Consider the following 22,172-nt stretch of genomic DNA (forward strand, 5'->3'; position numbering starts at 1 on the left):
TCTGGAGGAGGGTGTGATCCCAAATACGGAGAGAAGTTAGGATTCATTCATTAGGGTAACAACATCTATTGACTGAGTGCTTACAATGGCTAGATGTAGGGAAGGTGGGTGAAGAGTAAGACAGAGACGATTTGTGGTCTAGTGGAGTTGGCATAGCTGTGTGGTCAGTGAAAAGGGAAAGCTCCCTGCTGTGTCCATAGTCGTGGTACAGATGGCAGGAGACCACCAGGTCATTTCACGGTGTCAAGTCCACTATGGGAGAAGCCTGGTGATCAGAGAGGTCACTGCTGCGGGTGGCTACCCGGTGCCCATTCTGACTCTGCCTGCTGTGCAACCTCAGATAATTTACACAATCTCTCTGAGCCTCAGCAGCAAGGTCAGGTGGTCATCACCTCCTGGGTGTGTCACGGGGATACTGTGCGGCTCAAGGAAACTGTATTGTGGTGTCTTTTAAGATCAGCTGAGGAAAAGCCCTGTACAAATCCCAGTTATTACATTTATTATGGAGTTCAGTGTGATTAACCAGGAAGCATTTTTCCATCTGATCAGGCTTCTTTAAATACACTGAGGCCAGTAATTACAGAAATTTGACTTCGCCAAACACCTCACAATCACTGGCTCACAACTGGGATACAAGGTGGACTCTGAGATCCCTGATGCATTCTTGCTCAGCTCAGTCAAGCTTTTGTTGATCAGAAAATAGGAAAAACACACCCAGAAAACTCTTGTTCTTGTGTCTTTCTTGTAAGAAGATAATAAACCCAGTGACTAAAGAATAATTACATTTAACCAACTTTCCTTATGTATCAAGACCTATTTCTGAAACTATGATTGTTAAGGATTTATTTTATTTTTTAAAAAAATATTTTTATTGATTTCAGAGAGGAAGGGAGAGGGAGATAGAGATAGAAATATAGATGAGAGAGAATAGAATCATTCTATTCTTCTTCTTAAGTGTTAAGTCCTTAAGAAGAAGAATAGAATTTGATCTCCATGCTCAATTAGCTTACAATATAAATGAGGAGACCAGACATCCCTACAAAACAATGGGAGAATATGCAGATGAGGGATGAAGGTCTCATCACAGAAAAGATAGAATTCTTCCATAGGTGCCTGCAGGCACATGCTGCCTGAAGGGGCAATTAGGGTCACAAAGACTTTAAGGCTGTTCCGGAAACCTCAGTAATTGATTATTGACTGGGTCATCAATGATGGCAACTCCTGGCCGGAGTCACATTGACCTTAAGAACAGAATGGATTTGGGTCCTTTATGTGAAACTCTGGGTCCTGCTTGTAGGAGTGTGGCATCTCTGACTGATATCTCAGCATTTGTGGACCTTCCTTCCTTCATCCCAATCTAGAGTCTGAAAAACATATTCCTGCCATTAAGAGTAAAACTGAAAACACAAATTACTGTATAGAAACCAAAGTATGTCTTTATTCACTGTTTATGATCTTTGAGAAGAAGAGAAGACTTACATTTCCCCCTTTTAATCTATTTAGTTAAAGCCTCTTCAGGTAGATTTGAAGCTTCTGACAATAAGACATATAGACAATAAACTAGTAAAATGAAAAAATAGGAAAAAGGAAAATTCAAATGCACCAACTATAAGGATCAACACAACTGCTGTTACTATACTTCAAACTTTCTGGCTGCAGTTCCCAAAAGAAAACATCAGTTATATGGTCCTTGTGAGAGGAAAGCAAGATGTCATTTTAAATTTTTTTTATGAAGAAAGATAGCATTTCTTAGAATTAAATTTTGTTTCTTAGGGTGCGCACCTCATGGTGAAATGGACAAAATTCTCAACAGCGTTTTGGCAACCAAACTAGTGGTGAATTTTACCTGTCTCTTTTGTGTAACGAAAACTGAAGATGTGAATGGGGAATTATTATTTCAAAAATTGGGTTAGGTGACTTTAAAACATATCTCAGTGAAGGCGATTCTGAAGCAGAGAAAAATGTAGTCCCCCTATGTGGCTTTCTTGTGATTTTGTGCAGGCCAGGGATAGAATTTAGGCTACTGGAGGAGTGGAGGTCTATGCCTCCTGCACAATCTCTGAACAGCGCTCCCCAGCGGGGGTGTGAGGTTGTCCTCCTTGAGGAGCACAGCGTGCTGGTGCTCCCTCAGCTCTGCCAGGGAGGGTGGGTCTTCAGACTCTACAGACCAGAGGAGCGGGTGTCAGGCAGGGGGACATTATGAAAACGGAGGCACTGACTCAGTCTTCTCGCCTGGATAGAGGACCGCACATCTCTGCATGGAGATGGGCCACGATGGAGATCTTTCTCTTAATTAGAATCCCTGCCTAACCGCACTCTGTGTGATGTGTCAGGAATGACGGAACATCGGCGTGCACTCTCCTAGGGATCACGGGCATGAGAGTTAAGTTTGAGGTGGTTCCGATTGACTTTGGGAAATGGGCCTCTACCTGCCCGATTTGGAGGCTTTGATCCGGGGCCACTATTCAGCGCATCGGCATCTTCAGTGGATGTGTCACAATCCCCGCAGCACCCAGCGGCCATCACTGACTCAGCGCGGCGTCTCCCGGGGGTGGGGAGGCTGGGCTGGAAGGAAAAGGAGGCCTTCGTGCAGCTGTTTTCTTAGGCTGCTCCATCTTCTCTGTGTATCCTGTTTACATTTATGGACCCAGAACCTGAATGTTCTCTCAGGGATCTAACGAACAGTAAGGGGGTGTATCCTTTGCCCAGAGGGCCAACATCAGAGATCTGGATGGTGCTAAGATTGTGAACTCCTGAGGCCAGTGACCTAGCCCCGACTCTGGCAGCTGACACAAGGCCATTGGCCTACATGTACCGGTACCCGTCTTGTGCCACAAAATGGAGGACCCTGTCCCTGCCCCGCCTGGGACAGAATAGCAGTGGGCCATGTGCCCTACGATGTATATGCTTAAGCAGAACAATGGAGCCCACAGTGAATCTGAAACAGAGAAAAATATGTTCATACAAGATGAGATTACTACAGGCTGCGTGTGCTCTTCCACTCTTAGTGAGAGAAAGTTTCTAGGCCCAAGGTCCATTCTGTGCGGCCAAGTATATGTCAAAGACTGTATGCAGGAGCTTGCCTTTCCCAACAAGGGCTAAGTGACGTTGGGCAAGCCGCTTCCCTTTTCTGGGTCTTGCTCATCCTTCCTGCAGACTATGAGATGGCCCCCCTCTTCTGAAGTGGTTCCTAAACTATGTCCAGGACTAGTTGGCGAACTTCCTGAGATTTTGATGCAACATTTTTAGCAGATACACAAACTAAAGCACAGAGAGCTTAAGTAACTTGCCCAAGGATGCACTGTAAGTGAGTGGCAGACCTAGGATTGATTATAACCTGGGCACAGTCTGACTCCTGGATCCATGTTTTTAGTATTACACTACTCTGCCTTTATTCCTCATTTCCTCACTTCAATACTTCGCTCCTGGCATTTTGAGGACCAAGCATGAATTTTTGTTCACCATTGTCATAATAACTAGTCCAAGTAATGCTCCTGGAATGATAGAGATACACGTTCAAGTGCTTTGTGGGGCATTGATTTCCAAGGGTTGAGAGGGTAGACTCAACCCTCCCAATCCTGCTGTCTTATTCAAAATCAGTCATGAAGACAGCACCACTTCTCAGGCCCCTCAATTTAAATTAGATCTCCCTGTTGGTTTTTTCTCATAGCACTTACCACAGTTTGTAATTATGTATTAGAATTTTTTAAAATGACTTCCTTCATCAGACTGTATTCTCGCTGAGGTGAAGAATTATATCTGTTTTGTTCATCATTATACACCCTGTATGCATAGTTCAGTAGCTGGTCAAATGTTGAATTACTAGATAAACAAAGTGCCTCCCCTGGATTTGATATGACTCGAGGCCCAATGGTAAATAGTAAACACAAGTGTATTGAGTACTTACTAATGCTAGGCAGGTTGCTGGGCACTTTCATGTATATTACTCCATTTATTCCTTTTAAACAAACTTTTTTTATTATTGAGGTATAACCTTCAGATCTTAAGTGTACATTTGATGAATGATCACAAAATAGACACTCCCCAAAACCACCACCTCAATAAAAAAGTCCGTTTCTTGCCCATACTCTCTCTCCTCTCTAGTGGTACCATTATCCTGACTTCTAGTAACATAGACTATTTTCTTTTTTCTGTTTGAATTGTATGCAAACACTCTGTATAAATTATGTTGTGTGTGGCTTTATTTTGCTCAACATCATGCTTATCTAGTTCTTCGATGTTGCTGTGTGTGGCTGTAGTTCTCATTGCTATATAATAGGCCATTATGTGACTATACTACAAATTATCGGTCCATTCCCAGTTGATGGGCCTGTGGGCTATTTATCTTTGTATGCTCCTATGATATTTTTGATCATGCCTTTTGGTGCCTTTCTGTTGGGTTATATATCTGAGGTGGAATTACTTGGTCATAGGGTTTGCTTTAGTAGGTATTGCCCTATAGTTCTCCAAAATAATTAATATATCAATTTATGCTCCTGCAGCCAGTGTGACAGTTCTACTTCATCTTCTTCTTTGCACACTTGATATTATCACTTTTTAATTTCAGACACTTGGTATGTCCTCACTGTGATTTGTTTTGCATTTACCTAATATCTGATGAGATTGAGTGCCTTTTCATCAGCTTTTTTGATGTCCTCTTTTCTGAAGTGCCTATTCATGCTTTTACTTAAAAATTTTTTTTTTAGAAATCACTATCTATTGACTTATAGGCATTCTTTGTATATTCTGGGTACTAGTTTTATTTTTAATTTTTTAATTCTACATAATAACCCTGTGGTTTGTTATAATGATATTTTACACAGGCAGATGTTGAGGTCAGAGAGTGTAAGTTGGGGAAATAACACTCAAAGAACAATTAGTGGAAGTACCAGCCAGTAAGCATTAATATATTTATCTGGGTGGTGCAGGCTGTGAATGTGATGTAGTCGTTAAAAGATCAGTGAGCTTGTGGGAAGAAGTAAGACTTTAAGGACAAGTATGATTGAGGAAGCAGAGAGGATTTTGAAACACTTTCCAGGGAATGTGAATCACAAATGCAGAAGCATGGAGTTGGAAGCAATAATACAATGAACACCTTGGCTTTGAATAGTTCTTTGCAGTACTTTAGAGTTGTATTCTTCACGAGGGCAGGGACATGCCTTTTCCATTCACCAGGGCATGTCCAGTGCCCACCAGTGCCTGGCACATAGCAAGTGCTTAATAAATATGTTTAAGTGAAATGGTTGAATGAAATTGGTCCCAACCATGTTCCTGCCAACATTGTAAGATAGGATTTAAATGATCAAGGTCAGGGTTAAAAGACAATTAGATGACCAACCCAATGCTCTTAGTAAGAATTCTACATTTCTAAATTGGAATTGAAGGGATATTATAGAGAGTTTGATCAATTTAGACTCAATGTGGTATGTAGGAAAGTGGAGTCTGTCACAGAGAGGTCTTGAACTGAGAGATGAAACAATGACTTGCAAAATTCTCCAGTGATTAAATGAGGAATTGACTGGAAGCAGGGGGAATAGCTAAGAGGCTATTACCATGATATTGGTACTTATTCACTTATTCATTAAACATTTATTGCAGCGATAGTCTATATCTGATGCTATGCTCCATACTAATGCAGAATAGCAAGACATGTAAGTGGTGAACCTTGGCATCAAGGAGCTTATGGTCTGAGTGGAGAGCTAAGACAAACACACAAGTAACTGTAATTCAAGGAAGAAAAAAAAAGGCCTAAGTAGAAACTATGGAGTTAAGGGAGGACAACATCTGTTTTGCGGGGGCCATCAGGAAAGGTTAAAGTAGTATTCTATAGCAGCACTTCTGCCTGCCTCTGCCTTCCTGCTCCCTTGGCCCTCACTATCTTACTGGGATTATTTTGTGTATTTATTGTTGCACTTGTTGGTGTCTCCCCTCCCTCATTGGATAAAGAGTGCTTATTTGTTTTGTCACTGTTGTACTTCTAATGCTTTACCCAGCATATGGAACTAATATGGATTTTTCAATAAAATCTTGGAATGAATGAATGAAGTGGCATTAGAGTTGGATCCCATAGGATAAGCAGGATTTGGACATAAATCTGTAGAAAGAAGGGAGAGACAGTATTTTTAGGTGGAGGGAACTTGAAGTCATATAGGGAGAATGAAAGCTGGATATAGAAAATGGGTTTAAACAAGATTCTGTTGAGATCCTATAGTGAATTTATTATTTATGACCTTTGTTATTTTATGGTCCCTGAGATATATTGCCAAATTGCTTGCCAAAAGGGGTGTTTAGTTTACGCTCAAATATATGTTTTTCTTTTTGTATGAATTGTCTCCTGTCTCTTGCTCATTTAAGATAATACTTTTTTTTTAGGTAGGAATATTCATTATGTTCATCCATGTTTGTAGGTGGAATGAAAAGACCTGAAAATGTTGAGGGAGAGGAAATGGGGAATTTTAGATTCTGGAAGAGGTGTGAGTTGAAGTGGAAGAAAATTGAGCCTCAAAAGAAGAATACAATGGGAAATGGGATATTTTGGCTTCAGGAAACCTGTGATAACTACTTTATTCTTTTTCTGTGTCATAATTAAGTTTTGAAAGCATCATCCTGTAATTACAGTTCTTTTAAGAAAACAGAAATTGCTAAGGAACACGCTCATGCACAAGAACAGCCACTACATTGTTTTTTTTCTGATCAATGTCTTTAAGGCTTGATGGAAAATAAAGGGGGAAAAATGAACCAAGAAAAGGTATTGATCATCAGATTGTTTAATTGTTAATTTTAATACAATGCCCTTAGCAACCCATATGGATAAACATTTTGTAGACTTAGTGGATGGTTGATTATAAGATCTTCTTGTGGAATCAAGCATACCTTAGATTTGTATTCTCTTTCCTCTTTATAATTATTCTGATTGCTTATTTGAGCCAGAAACTATTAGAAGGCTGGGTAAGAAGTGGGATTTAATAAAAGTTTGTTGAATGAATAAATGAATGAATGAATGTGTAGCATAGATTTAGTTGCAACTGGACATTAGTAAAGAAAGTCATAAATATACTCTAATTGGGCGCTAGATATCACAATTATTTTAAGTTATGGAGATATCTGAGATTATTTTGAGGGATAACATTTTAGAATAAACTTAAAATCTGTGTGAAAAATATCATAAAACAGAATTATCTACAACTATGAGTAATGATATTTTATGACGATGAGATAGTATTGTAGAGTCACATATGTCCTATTGCCACATTTTAAAAAGCCAGTTAATCAATTAAAGAAATTGGCACCTGTTAAAAATATGCAGGGGATTTTCCCATTTTTAGTGACAGGTACATAGTGATAAATTATCTCTTGACAAAGTCCATTTTAGCACTTGGCAATAGCATCATGTGCTAGGATGTTTGTTCGGTGTGACATTTCTTTGGTAGTAGCTCTCTTTATTATTTGTATTATTCTGCTGAATACTTTATTATTTGCTCTTGTGAAAACTTAGGAAAGAAATTTAAAGGATTATTAATCTGCATCTGAGTGTGTACATGTGTGTGTTGAGGGTGATCAAAAGGAAAGAATCTTGAGACATGTTGAGGTGTACGAAGTTCTCCTGGGACAATGATAAGGATTCATTGCTTTGTGGCGTTCACCTTCCTTTGTGGTCTTGTTCCTCTCTCTGAGGGTGGCCTTGCTCATCTTCCAAGGCCTGGGGAGCTGATGTTTGTTGTGCGTCAGCAGAATCCTTACCAGGCAGAAGCTCCCCGGTGTACTATTGTAATGCTTAGCTGTGGTTGGAAAAGAAAGGAAAGTCTGAGATCTCACTGTTGAGCTGGTGATTGCAGAGGCTTATCCCCTGGCTGTCTAAGCTTGTTTCTGATGCTCCTCTTTGGTTAGGTCTGTTTGCTGCAGAATCTCCTGCAGGTACTTGTACAGTGGACTGGAATAGACTGTACTGCTCTCTGCTGAATAGGACTCTTCGTTTCTTCGAGTCTTCTCTTCAAGGCCTGACTCAGGGACTGGATTTTGTTCTCCTGCCAGCTCTTGGGGGCTTTTATCCTCTTCCTCTAATGTGAGAAGTTTCTCAGTTTCAAGGTGTGTCTGTGCCTCTGGGGGTTCACTGGGCTCCACAGCTGCGCCTGGGCCTTTAGTCCCCGAGCCCTGGATCTTGTGCTCTTTGCCTTCAGGCGGTTCTTGTTCCTCCGTGAGCTGCTCATCCTCTCCTCCGACTGCCTCCTGAGTTCTGTTTTTCTCACCCAGTGCTACCTGTTTCTGGGTGTCTGGGTTATTATTGTGACTTCCTTGCACAGACTCTTCATGTGAGTCTATTTGACTCTTGGGATCCCCTTGCATAGGCGGGTCACTTGTCTCTGAGCTGCTGTCACCATCCTCCGGAGTCGGGCTGTTGGGGGTTTCAGAAGACCCTTTATCCTTCTGTGTGGCTGTTGGCTCCTGATCTTCGCCCTGGGAACCATCCTCCTCCTGGACAAGCTTGTCTTGAGTCTTGGTGACCCTCTTATTTTCTCCTCCAGACTTGTTCTCAAGTGGTGACAACTCCCATATTCTTTCTCTTGCTCCTGCTGTAGGGGCATTTTTGCTGCTCACAAGTGCTTCTGCTGTCCCTCCCTCTGGGTGTCTTGCCTCTTCTCCTGGGGTGACTGCTGCTTCAATTTCAGGATGAGTCTGGTCTCCCCCTTCTGAGCTTAACTCTTGTGTCTTAGAACCTTCTCCAGCATCCCTTTCTTTTGCTGATTCCTGGAGTTCCCATCCGGGATACTTGCCATCCTGTGCTTGCTCTTCCAGGGCTGGTGGCTGAGACTTTCTTTCGCTTTCTTCCCTCCCTACTATTTCATGGGCCTCAGGGCCTCTCCCCTCTTTCTTTTCAGTTCTAACATCAGGTGTCCCTGAAACATTTCTGCTATCATCGTGGACTGACGAGTTGTTTGTTTCATGTTCTTTTTCTTGTGCTGGGGGTTCTTGGGTCTCGGGTGTTCTGCCATCACCCTCTGGTTCAGCTGCGTTCTTTGTCTCCGGCGGTGTCCTGTCAGCATTGTTTCCAGGCTCTTGGGTCTCAGCTGTTCTCCTGTCACCCTTGGAATCGGTTTGTTCTGGCAGGTCTGTGCCCTCGGAACTCAGTTTATCTTTTCCTTGTAGTGGCTGTTCTTGTGCATGAGCGTGTTCCTTAACAACCTGTTCTGCTGCCACTCTCTGGTCTTCAGGTGGTCTCTGTGTTGTTTCTTCTGATGGAGGACTTTGGGTTCCCAAGTTCCCTTCCTGTTCTCCAATCTGATCTCTTGTCTTAGTGTCACTTTGCTCCCTGGCTGGTTTATCTTCTTCCTTGGGAATCTCCTTATCCTGTCCCTCCTCCTTTGTGGGACTGTCCTTCTGTTCTGATCCTGCTGTTGGCTTATTGGTCTCATTTTCAGCCCCTTTGTCTCCGGTTGATGCTACACCTTGGGTCACTTCCTGACTCTGTCCATCTCCTTCCAGGTGTTGGTTCTTAGGGTCATTGTGCCCAGATGCTTCTCCTGGCAGTTTGTGAGTCTTGGTGTCTCCCTGTGGTTCCACCCTGTTGTATTCTCTTTCCTCAGGGCTGAGCTGAGCTGATGACACTAGTCCCAAAGGAAGCACTAATTTATCTTGAGTTGGTGGAGTTGCCTCTGTGGGCTGGCCAGTTCTGCTGGTTGCCTGGAGATTCATATCATCTGGCTTCTCTTCTGGTTTAGACCCTTGTCTAGGTTCTGAATTTAGTAATGATTGTATGTCACGATAATGGAGGTTTAACAAGTTGAAGATTGTAAGAACAAATTCATCAAAACCGATGGTGCCATCACTGTCAATAGTCAGAAGATTCAAGTTTCTTTCTACAGCATGAATGACACGTGGCTGCATGAAAACACAGTGAGAAATCAGCCTATTTATAAGGAGTCAAGTGTGTTGAGTGTCTACATGTTTCCCAAGAATACTCATTTTTAAAAAAAAATATATTTTATTGATTTTTTACAGAGAGGAAGGGAGAGAGCTAGAGAGTTAGAAACATCGATGAGAGAGAAACATCGATCATCTGCCTCCTGCACATCTCCTACTGGGGATGTGCCCGCAACCCAGGTACATGCCCTTGACCGGAATCGAACCTGGGACCTTTCAGTCCCCAGGCTGATGCTCTATCCACTGAGCCAACCCGGATTTGGCAAGAATATTCATTTTTTAGCCCTATTCTTCAGGCACTTGTGAGAGTTCCCAAAATAGTAAGAATTTTTTTTTTTATTCTGGATGCCATTTTTCATGAGAGAGCAAAGAAGCATTTACATCACTTATGAGTTGCATTTAAATATGTCCTAGTTCAGGATTCCTCTCAAAAGAGTTTTGAGCTAAGCAATATTGGCTAAGCAATTGCACAGAGTAGGGAGCTGAGAATGAAAAAAGTTGTTCAAAGGCAGTGAGTGCTGAGAGCTGGTAGCCAGGTGTAAAGCAGGCAGGGATCACTTATGCCCGTCCTGCTTGGATTATGGAGAAAGGGCAAGAGGAGAAGGATTTGTACAGCTCTGTGAGCACCATACCTGAATAATGTCCCCAAACTCTCCCTGGAAGACCCTTTTCAGCTCTCTACAGGTCAACGTCACCTCTTCACCGTGTTCCCTGGCATACTTGTGGAATGTCTCGATTACACAGAGGACATCTCTCAGGAGCCGAGGCATCTTGACAAACTCAGGAGACTCTGAGAAAGGACAAACAAAGTGGATCTTCTAGGATGGGTCCTTCAGAGAGGAGATAACAAGATCATCGTTCTTTCTGACTCTGTCCCAGCTTCACTGGCATTATCTGCTCTATTCTCTATCTTAAAATATTGTATTTGAACTTCAGGGGTGATTTAGTTTTGTACCAGGTAATGTGGTGAAATCAGATCTAGCACAGGTAAATATTAGAAGAGACACTTCACCCTGTCCTTCGGAAAACAGCAACACCCATATGCTCAGAGAAGGCTTTATTGCAAAAGGAGGGTGGAAAAAGAACTCAAATGTAAGTGCTAAAATACACAAATAAAACCAACAGAGACCAATCCTTCTAGCCTCATCTAACAGTGCCCACCTGTTTTCCTCCCACCTTGATTCAGTCTAACTCCTCTGTAACTTATGAAGTTAGGAAAGCTTATAGAGGAAAGAGAAGTAAATCAACTACTATGTATGCAGGCCAAAGCAACTTTTATTATTATTATTATTTTTTTTTATTTTTTAACCAAAAAGACATGGCTCAGGGGCTCAGGGAACTTACTGGTAAAATAGAGTCCTGACTTTCCCCTCTCCCCCAATCAATCCCCATCATTTAAATAACTCTGCATTTTTATTTTAATATAGGTCTGAGTTCTGTGTTTTGTTAAATAATATTCATGCCTAGGTCATACAAACAGTTTATATTTTTTAAAACAGAAAATGATCAAAGAAGTTCTGGAAGCAAGGGATGCATTTGGGTGGCTGGCTACCCCCCCCCTCGCCCCCCGTTTAGTATCATCAATAGTGCTTCTTCTGAAATCCTAATATACTCTCACAAAGAAGCAAAGTAGTAGCTCAAGAGATACTCATTGAGACTTACCTTGTTCAGGAGTGACAACAAGTGGGATGTGGGGCAGCTGGTTGTGAGCTGACAGCAGGCACTGAAACCTTTTATTGAGCCTCTAATTGCACAGTTTGGAAGGAGACACCCTCTGGGTCTAAGCCCTGCTTCATCACCACCAACTCCCCTCTTTCTCTGTTGCCAGCTTGTCTTACTTTTATTTCCTTCTTTAGGCAGATTCAGTTAAATCTTGGTTTCAGACTCATCCAAAGGAAGGGGAAAAGGTATCTTGGTTCACTTACTGACTTTACGGGGGATCTTTGGGGTGGTGATGGCTTTTTTTTTTTTTTTTTAAACCTAAGGACACAATTACATTTCTGTTTGATAAGTCATAGGCATGTAGGAGCCGCAGAAGTCATCTGATTGGTCTTTCTACTCAGGATGGACTGAGTGTGACCCAGCCCAGATGGATGAGTGTCAATCATGTGTTTACAAATAGAGGCCCCTTTTAGTCATGTGACAAAAGTGGAGATACCAGTTGATTCATGTGTTTCAATGCCCTGCTCTCCTTGCTTAGAGGCAGAGTTGGGGTGGGGGGGATCTTGGCTGGGATGTGCAGCACTTTGCTTACCTTAAATGTGCTATTTAAAAAAATGTGATTGATATCTGCTCTTTAAAGGCATTTTTATAATCCAAAGAGCTTAGAAATGAGCATCTATTTAACTGTGTTCTTGCTGTAAATGGGAAAGGGAGACAGAAACTTTCAAGCTGAGGACAGGTAGGAGTAAGTCCCCAGATGCTGAACTGGCAAATGTTTTTATTTCCTCCTAGAACTGGGTTCCTCTTAGAGGAGAATATATAACTAACAAGAGAATTAGAATTGCTTTCTGTTTTAGATATTTAAAAAGAGAATAGAATAAGCATAACCAATGGACATAAGACACTGGGGGATAGGGGAGGCTAGGGGACTGTCTGGGGGGGGGGGAAATGGACACATTTGTAATACCCTTTGTAATAAAAAATAAAATTAAAAAAATAAAAAATAAAAAGAGAATAGAGTATGTTTTAAAACATGCGTGCCAGCTTGTAAAAGGATGTAAGAAATAGATCCATGAAAACAAGTGTAAAAGACAGACCAAGATAATGGAAGGGTGGGGTTGGAGGTAATTTATTATATGAGAAGTCTGAGACTAAGGAAAGCATCGGTATTGATCAGAATCTTGTTTTATCTTGCTGATAATCAAGGCAAGTATATAAGGAAACTGAATGTTGGGGGAGGGGGATCTACATTGACAGTTTCTGTCTAGAAACACATTTCTCAGCATGCCCCTAAAACAGGGGTGGGGAACCTTTTTCCTGCCAAGGGCCATTGGATATTTATGACATCATTGGCTCTCTTGTATAATAAACATATTCAGTGTATTTATGCTCACCTGAGGCCCTTGTACTAGGTGTACCAGTTACTAATTCGAATTTTGTAATCAAAGAAAACATGATAATTTCAAGAGAAACATCAGAAGTGCTTTATTCAAAGTAATGTCTATTGCTAGCAACCCATTTCCTCCGTCTTTTAGGTAATTGGTGGATACCGTCCCAATAGAACTTTTCTTGTTTTGAGGCAAACCATTCAGAGACCCAATTTTTTACTTCTTCATAAGTTTTGAAGTGCTGCCCAGACAGTGTGTGTGCCATCGATTGGAATAAGTGGTAACCTGAAGGAGCAAGGTCTGGTGAATACTTCCCAGGCAAGATCTTTTAATGTATCTTTAACTGGTTTTGAAGTGTGTGATGGTGCGTCATCATGGCCCATTCTGATCATTTTACGATCAAAGCATGGTTCAAATTGATTATTTGTTGTTGGTAGCGAACAGTATTAATGGCTTTAGAAGCTCATAATACACCACACCTTCCTGATCCCACCAAACGCAGAGCACTGTCTTCTTTCCGAAGCGATTTGGCCTTGCAGTCGATGTTGATGGTTGACCTGGATCAACCCATGATTTTGTGCATTTGGGATTCTCAAAATAAGTCCACTTTTCACCACCAGTCACAATTAGATGCAAAAAAAGACTTTCTTTCGTGCCATTAAAGCAACATTTTACTGATGACTTTTTTGGTTTTCCATTTGTTCAGTTGATGTAGCATCCATTTTCCTTCCTTTAAAATCTCTCCCGTACTTCCTGCAAATGCTCTTTTTTTTTGCACGAAATTCGACATTTTTAAGCATAAAAATATCTATGATGTTATCACCTTCAGAAAATTTGACATGAAGTGTCGAAGCTTGTCAATACAACAAAATAGCACACATATCAAATCGCATATATATCAACATATATGTAACTCCATCTATTGAAAAAATTCCGCACTATTAACTGGTAGAGGCACATTCCGCATTATTAACAGGTATCCGCATTATTAACCAGTACAGACACATTCCGCATAACAATGTAGGTAAGGAAGTCCGCAAGCCCCATCCATAACTTTGGGATAAGGATTGGCTCTAACGGCTGGGTCAGTCCCACTGGGGCGAAAAGTGTGGCTGCTGTGGCTGGAGGAGGCTCTTCCCCTCCAGCTCCCGGACCCCGCAGCTCTTCCACCCCCACGTCACTTTCTTCCCTTCCCTGGCGGGGGGTGGGGGTAGGGGGAAACTTAGAACGGGTGCGGACCGGGAGAATCCGATGGTTTAATTAAAACAAAGCATCGCGAAGGCCTGCTGCGGGTGCTGACGATGGGATGTCGGCCCAGTGCTCTGAATGTCAAAGTGAAGAAATTCAGTGAAGCCGGGGTAACGGAATGGGGGCGTGGGGGGGGCGGGGAAGAAGACTGGTTGGGCTTGACTCTAGTCTGGCAGGGAGACGGGAGAGGTGCAGAGTAAGTGGGAGGCCCCGGCGCCCCTGCCCTGAGTGCCCGCCAGGGGGCGGGCTGCTGGTGAAACCACTACCCTGATCGTTTTTTCCACTAACCCGGTGAGGGGGATTGGGGGAGGGGTGAGCCCCGAGGGGCTGTTGCTTCTGGAGCCGAGCGGGCAGGCTGCTGCGCTGGCCTGGCCGGGTGCGACCCGCTCCGGGGACAGTGCCAGGCGGGGAGTTTGACTGGGGCCGTGCACCTGTCAAACGGTAACGCAGGTGTCCTAAGGCGAGCTCAGGCAGGACAGAAACCTCCCGTGGAGCAGAAGGGCAAAAGCTCGCTTGATCTTGATTTTCAGTAGGAATACAGACCATGAAAGCGGGGCCTCGCGATCCTTCTGACCTTTTGGGTTTTAAGCAGGAGCTGTCAGAAAAGTTCCCGCAGGGATAACTGGCTTGTGGCGGCCAAGCGTTCATAGCGACGTCGCTTTTTGATCCTTCGATGTCGGCTCTTCCCATCATTGTGAAGCAGAATTCACCCAGCGTTGGATTGTTCACCCGCTAGTAGGGAACGTGAGTTGGGTTTTAGACCCCCGTGAAACAGGTTAGTTTTACCCCACTGATGATGTGTTGTTGCCATGGTAATCCTGCTCAGTAGGAGAGGAACCGCAGGTTCAGACATTTGGTGTATGTGCTACAATGGGGCGAAGCTACCATCGGTGGGGTTATGGCTGAACCTCTAAGTCAGAATTCGAACAATAGGGCAGCACTGCGGGGCCTCGGTTGGCCTCGATTAGCCGGTCCCACCAGAGGGCCGTTGTGCATTGGGACCACGGGGTCCGTGGGAAGAGCCCTTTGTCCTGGGAAATGGGGTGTGGCTGGAAAGGGGGTCGCCCCCTCACACATTCGCTCATGGAGAACCTGGTGCTAAACCATTTGTAGATGACCTGCTTCTGGGTCGGGGTTTCTTACATCGCAGAGCAGTGCCCTTGAAAGTCAGCCCTGGACAGAAGTGTTTTGTCTCCTCCCAGTCTCTCTCTCTCTCTCCCTCCCCAGGGAACAGCCGCCCACATGCCCTGGTGGCTCTGTGGCCGTGGAGGGAAGGACAAGGAGGTGGGAGGGACCGCGCTGGAGCGGACAGTGTCCATTCCTTCCTTTCACGCCGGGCACACTGTGACCCCGCTGGCTTAATGTGGAATGTGTCTGTACCGGTTAATAATGGGTTAATAACTCGGGTACCCGTTACTAATGTGGATACCGGTTAATAATGTGGAATGTGCCTCTACCGGTTAATAATGCGGAATTTTTTCAATCCATGGAGTTACACATATGTTGATATATATGCAATTTGATATGAATGCTATTTTGTTGTATTGACAACAAACTTCGACACTTCATATGTCAAATTTTCTGAAGGTGTTAACATCATAGATATTTTTACGCCTAAAAATGTCGAATTTCGTGCCAAAAAAAGAGCATTTGTGGGAAGTTTTAATTCATTACTGGTTTTCTTCCTACCTCTCTGACTGCTCCTTTTAATTCCCCTTTTTGGTTTTTTTTAATTTAAATTTTGTCTTTCCCTTAAATGTTGCTGTTTCTTAGGGTTCTGTCTTAGCCCAGCTTTTCAACTTCCTCTCTCCATGTCCTGAACAATCATATCTATTCTTATGGCTTCTATGACAACTGATAGGCTGATAGTCCCCTTTTATATATCAAATCCAAACCCCTCACCTGTGCTTCAGGCTCCTCTAACCAGTTACCAAATAATGCTTCCTGGAAGCCTCAAATACACCTCCCACTCAGTGTAACTAAACTAAAATTGTCATTTCCTTTCACTACAAACCTGAGATTCTCTTGTGCATCCATCTCAATAATGATACCGCTACCTACCCAGCTTCTTCAGCTATAAATCTAATACCGTCTTTTATCTCCTCCTCTCCATCATCTCTTCAATGTAGCTCCTACTGACTCTAATTCTCAAGTAGGTCTCAACTGTACCCACTTTTCTTGATCCCATATCTATTATATTAGCTCAGGTTATCATTGTCTCTCACAGGGATTATTGTTGTTGCTTTTTAAATATATTTTTATTGATTCCAGAGAGGAGGGGAGAGGGAGAGAGAGATAGAAACATCTGTGATGAGAGAGAATCATTGAATGGCTGCCTCCTGCATGCCCCACATTGGGGATTGAGCCTGCAATCCGGGAATGTACCCTGACTGGGAATCGAACCATGAGCTCCAGGTTCATAGGTTGATGCTCAACCCCTGTGCCATGCCAGCCGGGCCTCACAGGGATTATTATAATATCCTCCTAATGCTTTCATTTTGACCCTCTCCAGCCCATGGGCCACATTGCAGCCAGAGTGATCCTTATAAACTATCAATTTGGTTAATTACTCCCCTGTTTAAAATGACAGTAATTCCTTGTGGTAGGGACCAGAGTTTAAAAGGTGGATTGCCTCTAGAAAGTGGAGGGCCTTAAATTCCAAACTGAAGACTTTAGACTTTATCTTGCAGAAAATACAACAGATTTTTTTTTTTTTTAAAAAGGGGGAGTAATGACAAATAGAAATCAAATTTCAAAAGAGTTTTTGTAATTTGAGTGCCTGCCATGGATGTCTGGAGGGTTCAGAAAATAATAACCTATTCAGAAATCTACTTTTGTTTTGTTTCAGATTATTGCATGTGACTGTCAGCTTTTATTAACAAGGGAAACATGTGCTTATTACATATTACATAGATTATAATCTTCAGAAGATTACAGTCTAGTACACTTGCTAAACAAACATAATTACTATGACTGAATGAAAAGATTTGCAGTGTGTAATTAATGTAGAGATGGGTTTATACTTAACTAATGGCCATGGACTTTCAGTTCGAGGGAACTCAGTTCCAGGACTTGCTTTCTCTTCAGAAAAAAAATGAGAGTAATTAAATGCATATGTGAGGTTCACAGATCTGGGCAATGGTCTTTGAAAGAACTAGGGTCACAGAAAATGGAGTAGGTAGGGATCTTATCCTTCAATGAATAAACCTGGGATGATAGGCACTTTGGAGAGGAATTTGGGAGACAAATTGAGAGAAGTTCAGGTCTGATTGGCTAGAAAAGAAAGATCTTTGGAACTGGAACTAGGCTCTGATGATCACCTTTAGTAGTTAACTTTCCCCCTGTTTTCTGTAGAGTTGGGCTGAGGGATTATTTTGAGTTGCTTTGAGAGTTTCAGTTGGACAAGCTGAACGTTAGAATTAAAGTAATTATTTTTCAGTCCTGGGAATAACCTTGGTGATAGCTATTCTAGACTCACAGTTGGAAATATGAAACAATGGAGGCCCAGAAAGCTTAAATGGCTTGCACAAGGACACACAGATTATAGTGAAGGAATAGGCCAGAATATCTACTTCACCACTGTATGCATATTGGCTAGAATGTCTGACACACAGCAGGAGCTCAATAAATATTTATTAAATGAATGAATAAATAATCCCCAGGCTTATTACTTGTAGTATTATTTCTACTGCACCATGGAAACTATGACAGATTTAATAAAAAAAAATAAAAGGGAAAAGAAAAAGAGGGTCTTTGAGCAACCAGGACAGGCCTGCACAATGTCAGAGGATAAAGGTCATTATAATATAGATAGATTTCCCTAGCAAAAGAACTTCCCCTTACATGATGTATTAGTTTGCTAGGGATATCATAACAGCCACAGAATGGGTTGCTTAGCCAATAGAAATTTATTTTCTCACAATTCTGGAGGCCATAAATCAAAGATCAAAGGGTTGGTAAGGTTGTTGTTTTTTTTATTCTGAAGGTTATGAGGGAAGGATCTGTTCCAGGCCTCTGACCTTGGCTTGTAGATGGCCATCTTCTTCCTGTGTCTTCACATCATCTTCCCTCTATCATGTGTGTCCAAATTTTCATTCATTTTGGGTTAGGGCCCACCTGATGATCTCATTTAAATAAAATATTTATTTAAATACTGCATCTCATATATTCTAAAGTACTGGGGGTTAAAACTTCAATATATAAACTTTTTTTGGGGGGGAACATAATTCAGCCCATAACACATAGAGACCAGTTTTGCCATCACAGAACATTTTAAACCCTCAACCCCATTCTTTAGCAGCAGCCAAGGTAATGTTAATCGAGCTCCCAGTGTATATTTAAGCAGTCAATTGCCCAACAGCCTCAAGCTTCTGCCCATGTATGTATATTAACTAGGTGAAGTAGGAGGGTTAGCCTGCCACATTGCTAAAAGAAGAGCCTTAGGGCATGGGCTGGCTGGCCCATTTTTTTTTTTAAATGAGGTTATTATAACTGACGAAACAATACTTTCTTTTTTGAAAATGGCTCTTTCCTCATCTTGTAAAATCGGAAGGGCTTTGATTGTTTTTACCATAGTTATTATTGTTGAACTGTAGCTTAGATGATGAGTGTATATTTCAGGAGTATCCTGGGGCTCTGAAATAAATGCCTATTGAATGGACCTTTGAGAAAGCCAGGGAGGCTCTTCCATGGTTTCCAGGAAGATCCTTAAGTAAAGAAAAACATACACACTGATCTTAAGGGAAGAATAGTTTTGTAGTTAGAAATCATTTGAAATAGGTGATGTTCCATGGTAGTGTATCAGGGGATTTCCAGGTTCTGTCTTTGGTGGGCATCTGCTGTTTGTGTTCAAGTGAGGGAGAGGCTGGTGCTCCTTGCAGAAGATGCCATCTTACTCCATCAGAATGATACTCAGAAGCAGAGCTTTCTTGTCTCCACAACTGACAAACATGATGAGTATCTATAACTTAGGATGCCTTGTCATCCATGACCCTCACAATTTGAAATACTATCCTGGATCAGGGCCTTCTTTGGACTTATTCCTCGTACCAAGGCCTGAATACTAAATATAGATTCCAGCAGATGGCACAGGATCATTAGATAATAATTTGATATTTTTGGCATTACTATTAAACACATTCTTACTGGCACTTAATAGACTATGTTGCTTAAACCAACAGCTCATCTACAGTTTCTATAATGCTGAGCTAAACTTTCAGGCCATTTCCTACTATCAGCTCATTAGACATCAAAGACAAAGAAGTTGCTGTATTCTTGAAATGAAATATTAACAAATATTGGGAGCACCATTATTTGCCATGAACAGTGAATCACTGCAAAAGACAAACAAACGAAACAAAAAACAGCACAGAAAGCTGTGAGGTCAAGAATAAAAACACTTGGGCAGAGAATCCTAGCTTTGGGGGCAGCGGGGGAGGAGGCAGATAATATAGGGTTCACCCTAACAGGGAAAAATGGTTGGGGAAAACAAAGATTTTTTTCCTCTTTCTTTTTTTAAAATTTAGACATAATTGTAACCAAATACCCTTAAGTGAATGGCAGTTTTTTTTTTTTTAGTTCCTAGACCACTAGATACTGAGCTATGATTTGACGCATAATTAAAACAGACAAAAATAATTGTTTGCTAAACATTTATTAATTTTTAATACAGTCCAATTATTTCAACAAGAATGTCTCCAAGGTAGTATCAATAGGCTTCAAAGGATTGTGGGCTGATGGGTCTTCTTAAGGGCCTGTAGGAACTTGCCTCTCTGTTTACAAATTTTTCCCTTCCCCTCCCCTAAAATGCTCTCTGTGATCTCTTATTGGCCCTAGAGGAAGATAGATGTCTACTGGATCCTAAGCAGGTTTCCTCTCAGGTAAAATTAATAAAGGTAGTAATATTCTGAAATTTATCAAAGATTGGGGGAAGAGAACCGAGGACTATAGACTACAGCAAAAACAGTTCTAAAATTTGAGTTCTGGAGTTTTTGAGAAACACCTTACTTTTGCTTTATGAGATTTTTAAGTGTTTATGGAGTCAAGTGTAAAAAAAAATCAAATTCTAAGTTTTAAAGCTAAATGTTAATAGAGATTTCTCCCAATTATGGACTACTTTCACATGGAAGTCAGTTTCTGTAGAAGTCAGTTTCCATACAGTAAAAATCCAGTCCCCTTTCACAATCTATGCTAATTATGCCAAAAACATGAGAGGTTATTTGGAGGTAAATATAAATGTAATTTAGGCCCAAGAAGAAATACCAACTTGAACACTAAAAAATATCTAAATTCTCCACAAGATACGTCAACCATTTAAAAAACAGACCCGATTCTTTTGACTCTCACATCTGATTGTTCTTGTTACTTCTGAAAGCAGTAAATTAACATGTTCCCCAAACAAAACTCCTTAAACAAATTAAATGACCTGTTTTTAAAAATGCACACCACATCTGCACCAAAGAGTAAAGACATCCTGCAGTAAAGAATTACTCGAGGAAGACTAAAAGGTAGAAGTACAAAGTACATGAAATGAGTATAGTTTAAGATTTTGGAAAAAAAGGCATTCTAACATAACAGAGTTTTCCCACAACCAAAAACACTTGAGTCATCTGGTACCCAGTGTTTCCCATTTTCCTTTGCTGAAGCTTTGGCAAGTGTCGGGATATGGCGGCATTTCTTAAGGACGGTATTGGGACCTCTGCTCTTGGATGTACTCATAGAGAGGGCTGGAGCGCACCGGGACACTGGCAAACGGACGCTTGCCAGACTCCAGAATCTGCTGCCGGCCCTTATCTTTTTCCTCCCAGCCTCGGCCGCGCCTCTGCGCCTCTTCCAGCTGGCGGAGCTGCTCTTCTTCCCGGAATTTCCTCTCCCGCTCCTGCCGGCGCCTCAGTTCTTGCTCCTCCCGCAGCTGCTGCTCTTCTTGGCGACGTAGTAGCTGTTCTTCCGGTTCCCGGAGGAACTGTTGATCTTCAAGGAACTTTCTGTCGCGTTCCCGGCGAAGCTGTTCCTGGCCTTCCCGGCGGCGCAGCTGCTGTTCCTCCTCGCGGAACTTTCTGTCGCGCTCTTGGCGAAGCTCTTGTTCGAGCTCCCGGCGGCGCAGCTGCTGTTCTTCCCGTTCCTTGAGGAGCTGTTCCTCCGCTCGGAGCTTTCTGTCGCGCTCCTGGCGGCGCAGCTGCTGTTCCTCCTGGCGGAGCTCTTGGCGGCGCAGCTGCTGTTCCTCCTGGCGGAGCTCCTGGCGCAGTTGCTGTTCTTCCCGTTCCTTGAGGAGCTGTTCCTCCGCTCGGAGCTTTCTGTCGCGCTCCTGGCGGCGCAGCTGCTGTTCTTCCCGGTCCTTGAGGAGCTGTTCCTCCGCTCGGAATTTTCTGTCTCGCTCCTGGCGGCGCAGCTGCTGTTCTTCCCGGTCCTTGAGGAGCTGTTCCTCCGCTCGGAGCTTTCTGTCGCGCTCCTGGCGGCGCAGCTGCTGTTCTTCCTGTTCTTGGAGGAGCTGTTCCTCCTCACGGAGTTTTCGGTCGCGCTCCTGGCGGCGCAGCTGCTGTTCCTCCTGGCGGAGCTCTTGGCGCAGTTGCTGTTCTTCCCGTTCCTTGAGGAGCTGTTCCTCCGCTCGGAGCTTTCTGTCGCGCTCCTGGCGGCGCAGCTGCTGTTCCTCCTGGCGGAGCTCTTGGCGCAGTTGCTGTTCTTCCCGTTCCTTGAGGAGCTGTTCCTCCGCTCGGAGCTTTCTGTCGCGCTCCTGGCGGCGCAGCTGCTGTTCCTCCTGGCGGAGCTCTTGGCGCAGTTGCTGTTCTTCCCGTTCCTTGAGGAGCTGTTCCTCCGCTCGGAGCTTTCTGTCGCGCTCCTGGCGGCGCAGCTGCTGTTCCTCCTGGCGGAGCTCTTGGCGCAGTTGCTGTTCTTCCCGTTCCTTGAGGAGCTGTTCCTCCGCTCGGAGCTTTCTGTCGCGCTCCTGGCGGCGGCGGCGGG

The 22,172-nt window shown here is 43.0% G+C and overlaps 2 protein-coding genes across 2 annotated transcripts in view; both read right to left on the reverse strand.

Annotated features, from left to right (window-relative positions):
- Window positions 1–7,639: 7,639 nt before the first annotated feature.
- TCHHL1 (trichohyalin like 1) lies at window positions 7,640–10,688 on the reverse strand. The gene is made up of 3 exons (XM_006755737.1): window positions 10,551–10,688; window positions 7,861–9,876; window positions 7,640–7,735 (listed from the first exon to the last, which is right to left on the reverse strand). Exons 1-3 carry the CDS (start codon window positions 10,686–10,688, stop codon window positions 7,640–7,642), a joined length of 2,250 nt encoding a protein of 749 aa, XP_006755800.1.
- Window positions 10,689–19,850: 9,162 nt separating this feature from the next.
- TCHH (trichohyalin) overlaps window positions 19,851–22,172 on the reverse strand; it is a 19,171-nt gene continuing 16,849 nt past the window's right edge. The window contains exon 5 of the mRNA XM_015558693.1: window positions 19,851–22,170. Coding sequence (XP_015414179.1) covers window positions 20,893–22,170 — 1,278 coding nt within the window. The 3' untranslated portion in view covers window positions 19,851–20,892. The remainder of the gene's footprint in view (window positions 22,171–22,172) is intronic.

This window comes from Myotis davidii, unplaced genomic scaffold, assembly GCF_000327345.1.
Source record: "Myotis davidii unplaced genomic scaffold, ASM32734v1 scaffold653, whole genome shotgun sequence".
NCBI lineage: Eukaryota > Metazoa > Chordata > Mammalia > Chiroptera > Vespertilionidae > Myotis > Myotis davidii.

What these genes read in the sequence shown, in the direction of transcription:
- TCHHL1 (XM_006755737.1), bottom strand. Translation starts at nt 10,688, where the DNA reads ATGCCTCGGCTCCTGAGAGATGTCCTCTGTGTAATCGAGACATTCCAC. An exon ending in AGTTTGGGGACATTATTCAG is followed by an intron (nt 9,877 to 10,550) that starts GTATGGTGCTCA and finishes GTTTTCATGCAG; the next exon opens with CCACGTGTCATTCATGCTGT. An exon ending in AAGAGGAGCATCAGAAACAA is followed by an intron (nt 7,736 to 7,860) that starts GCTTAGACAGCC and finishes CTGCCTGGTAAG; the next exon opens with GATTCTGCTGACGCACAACA.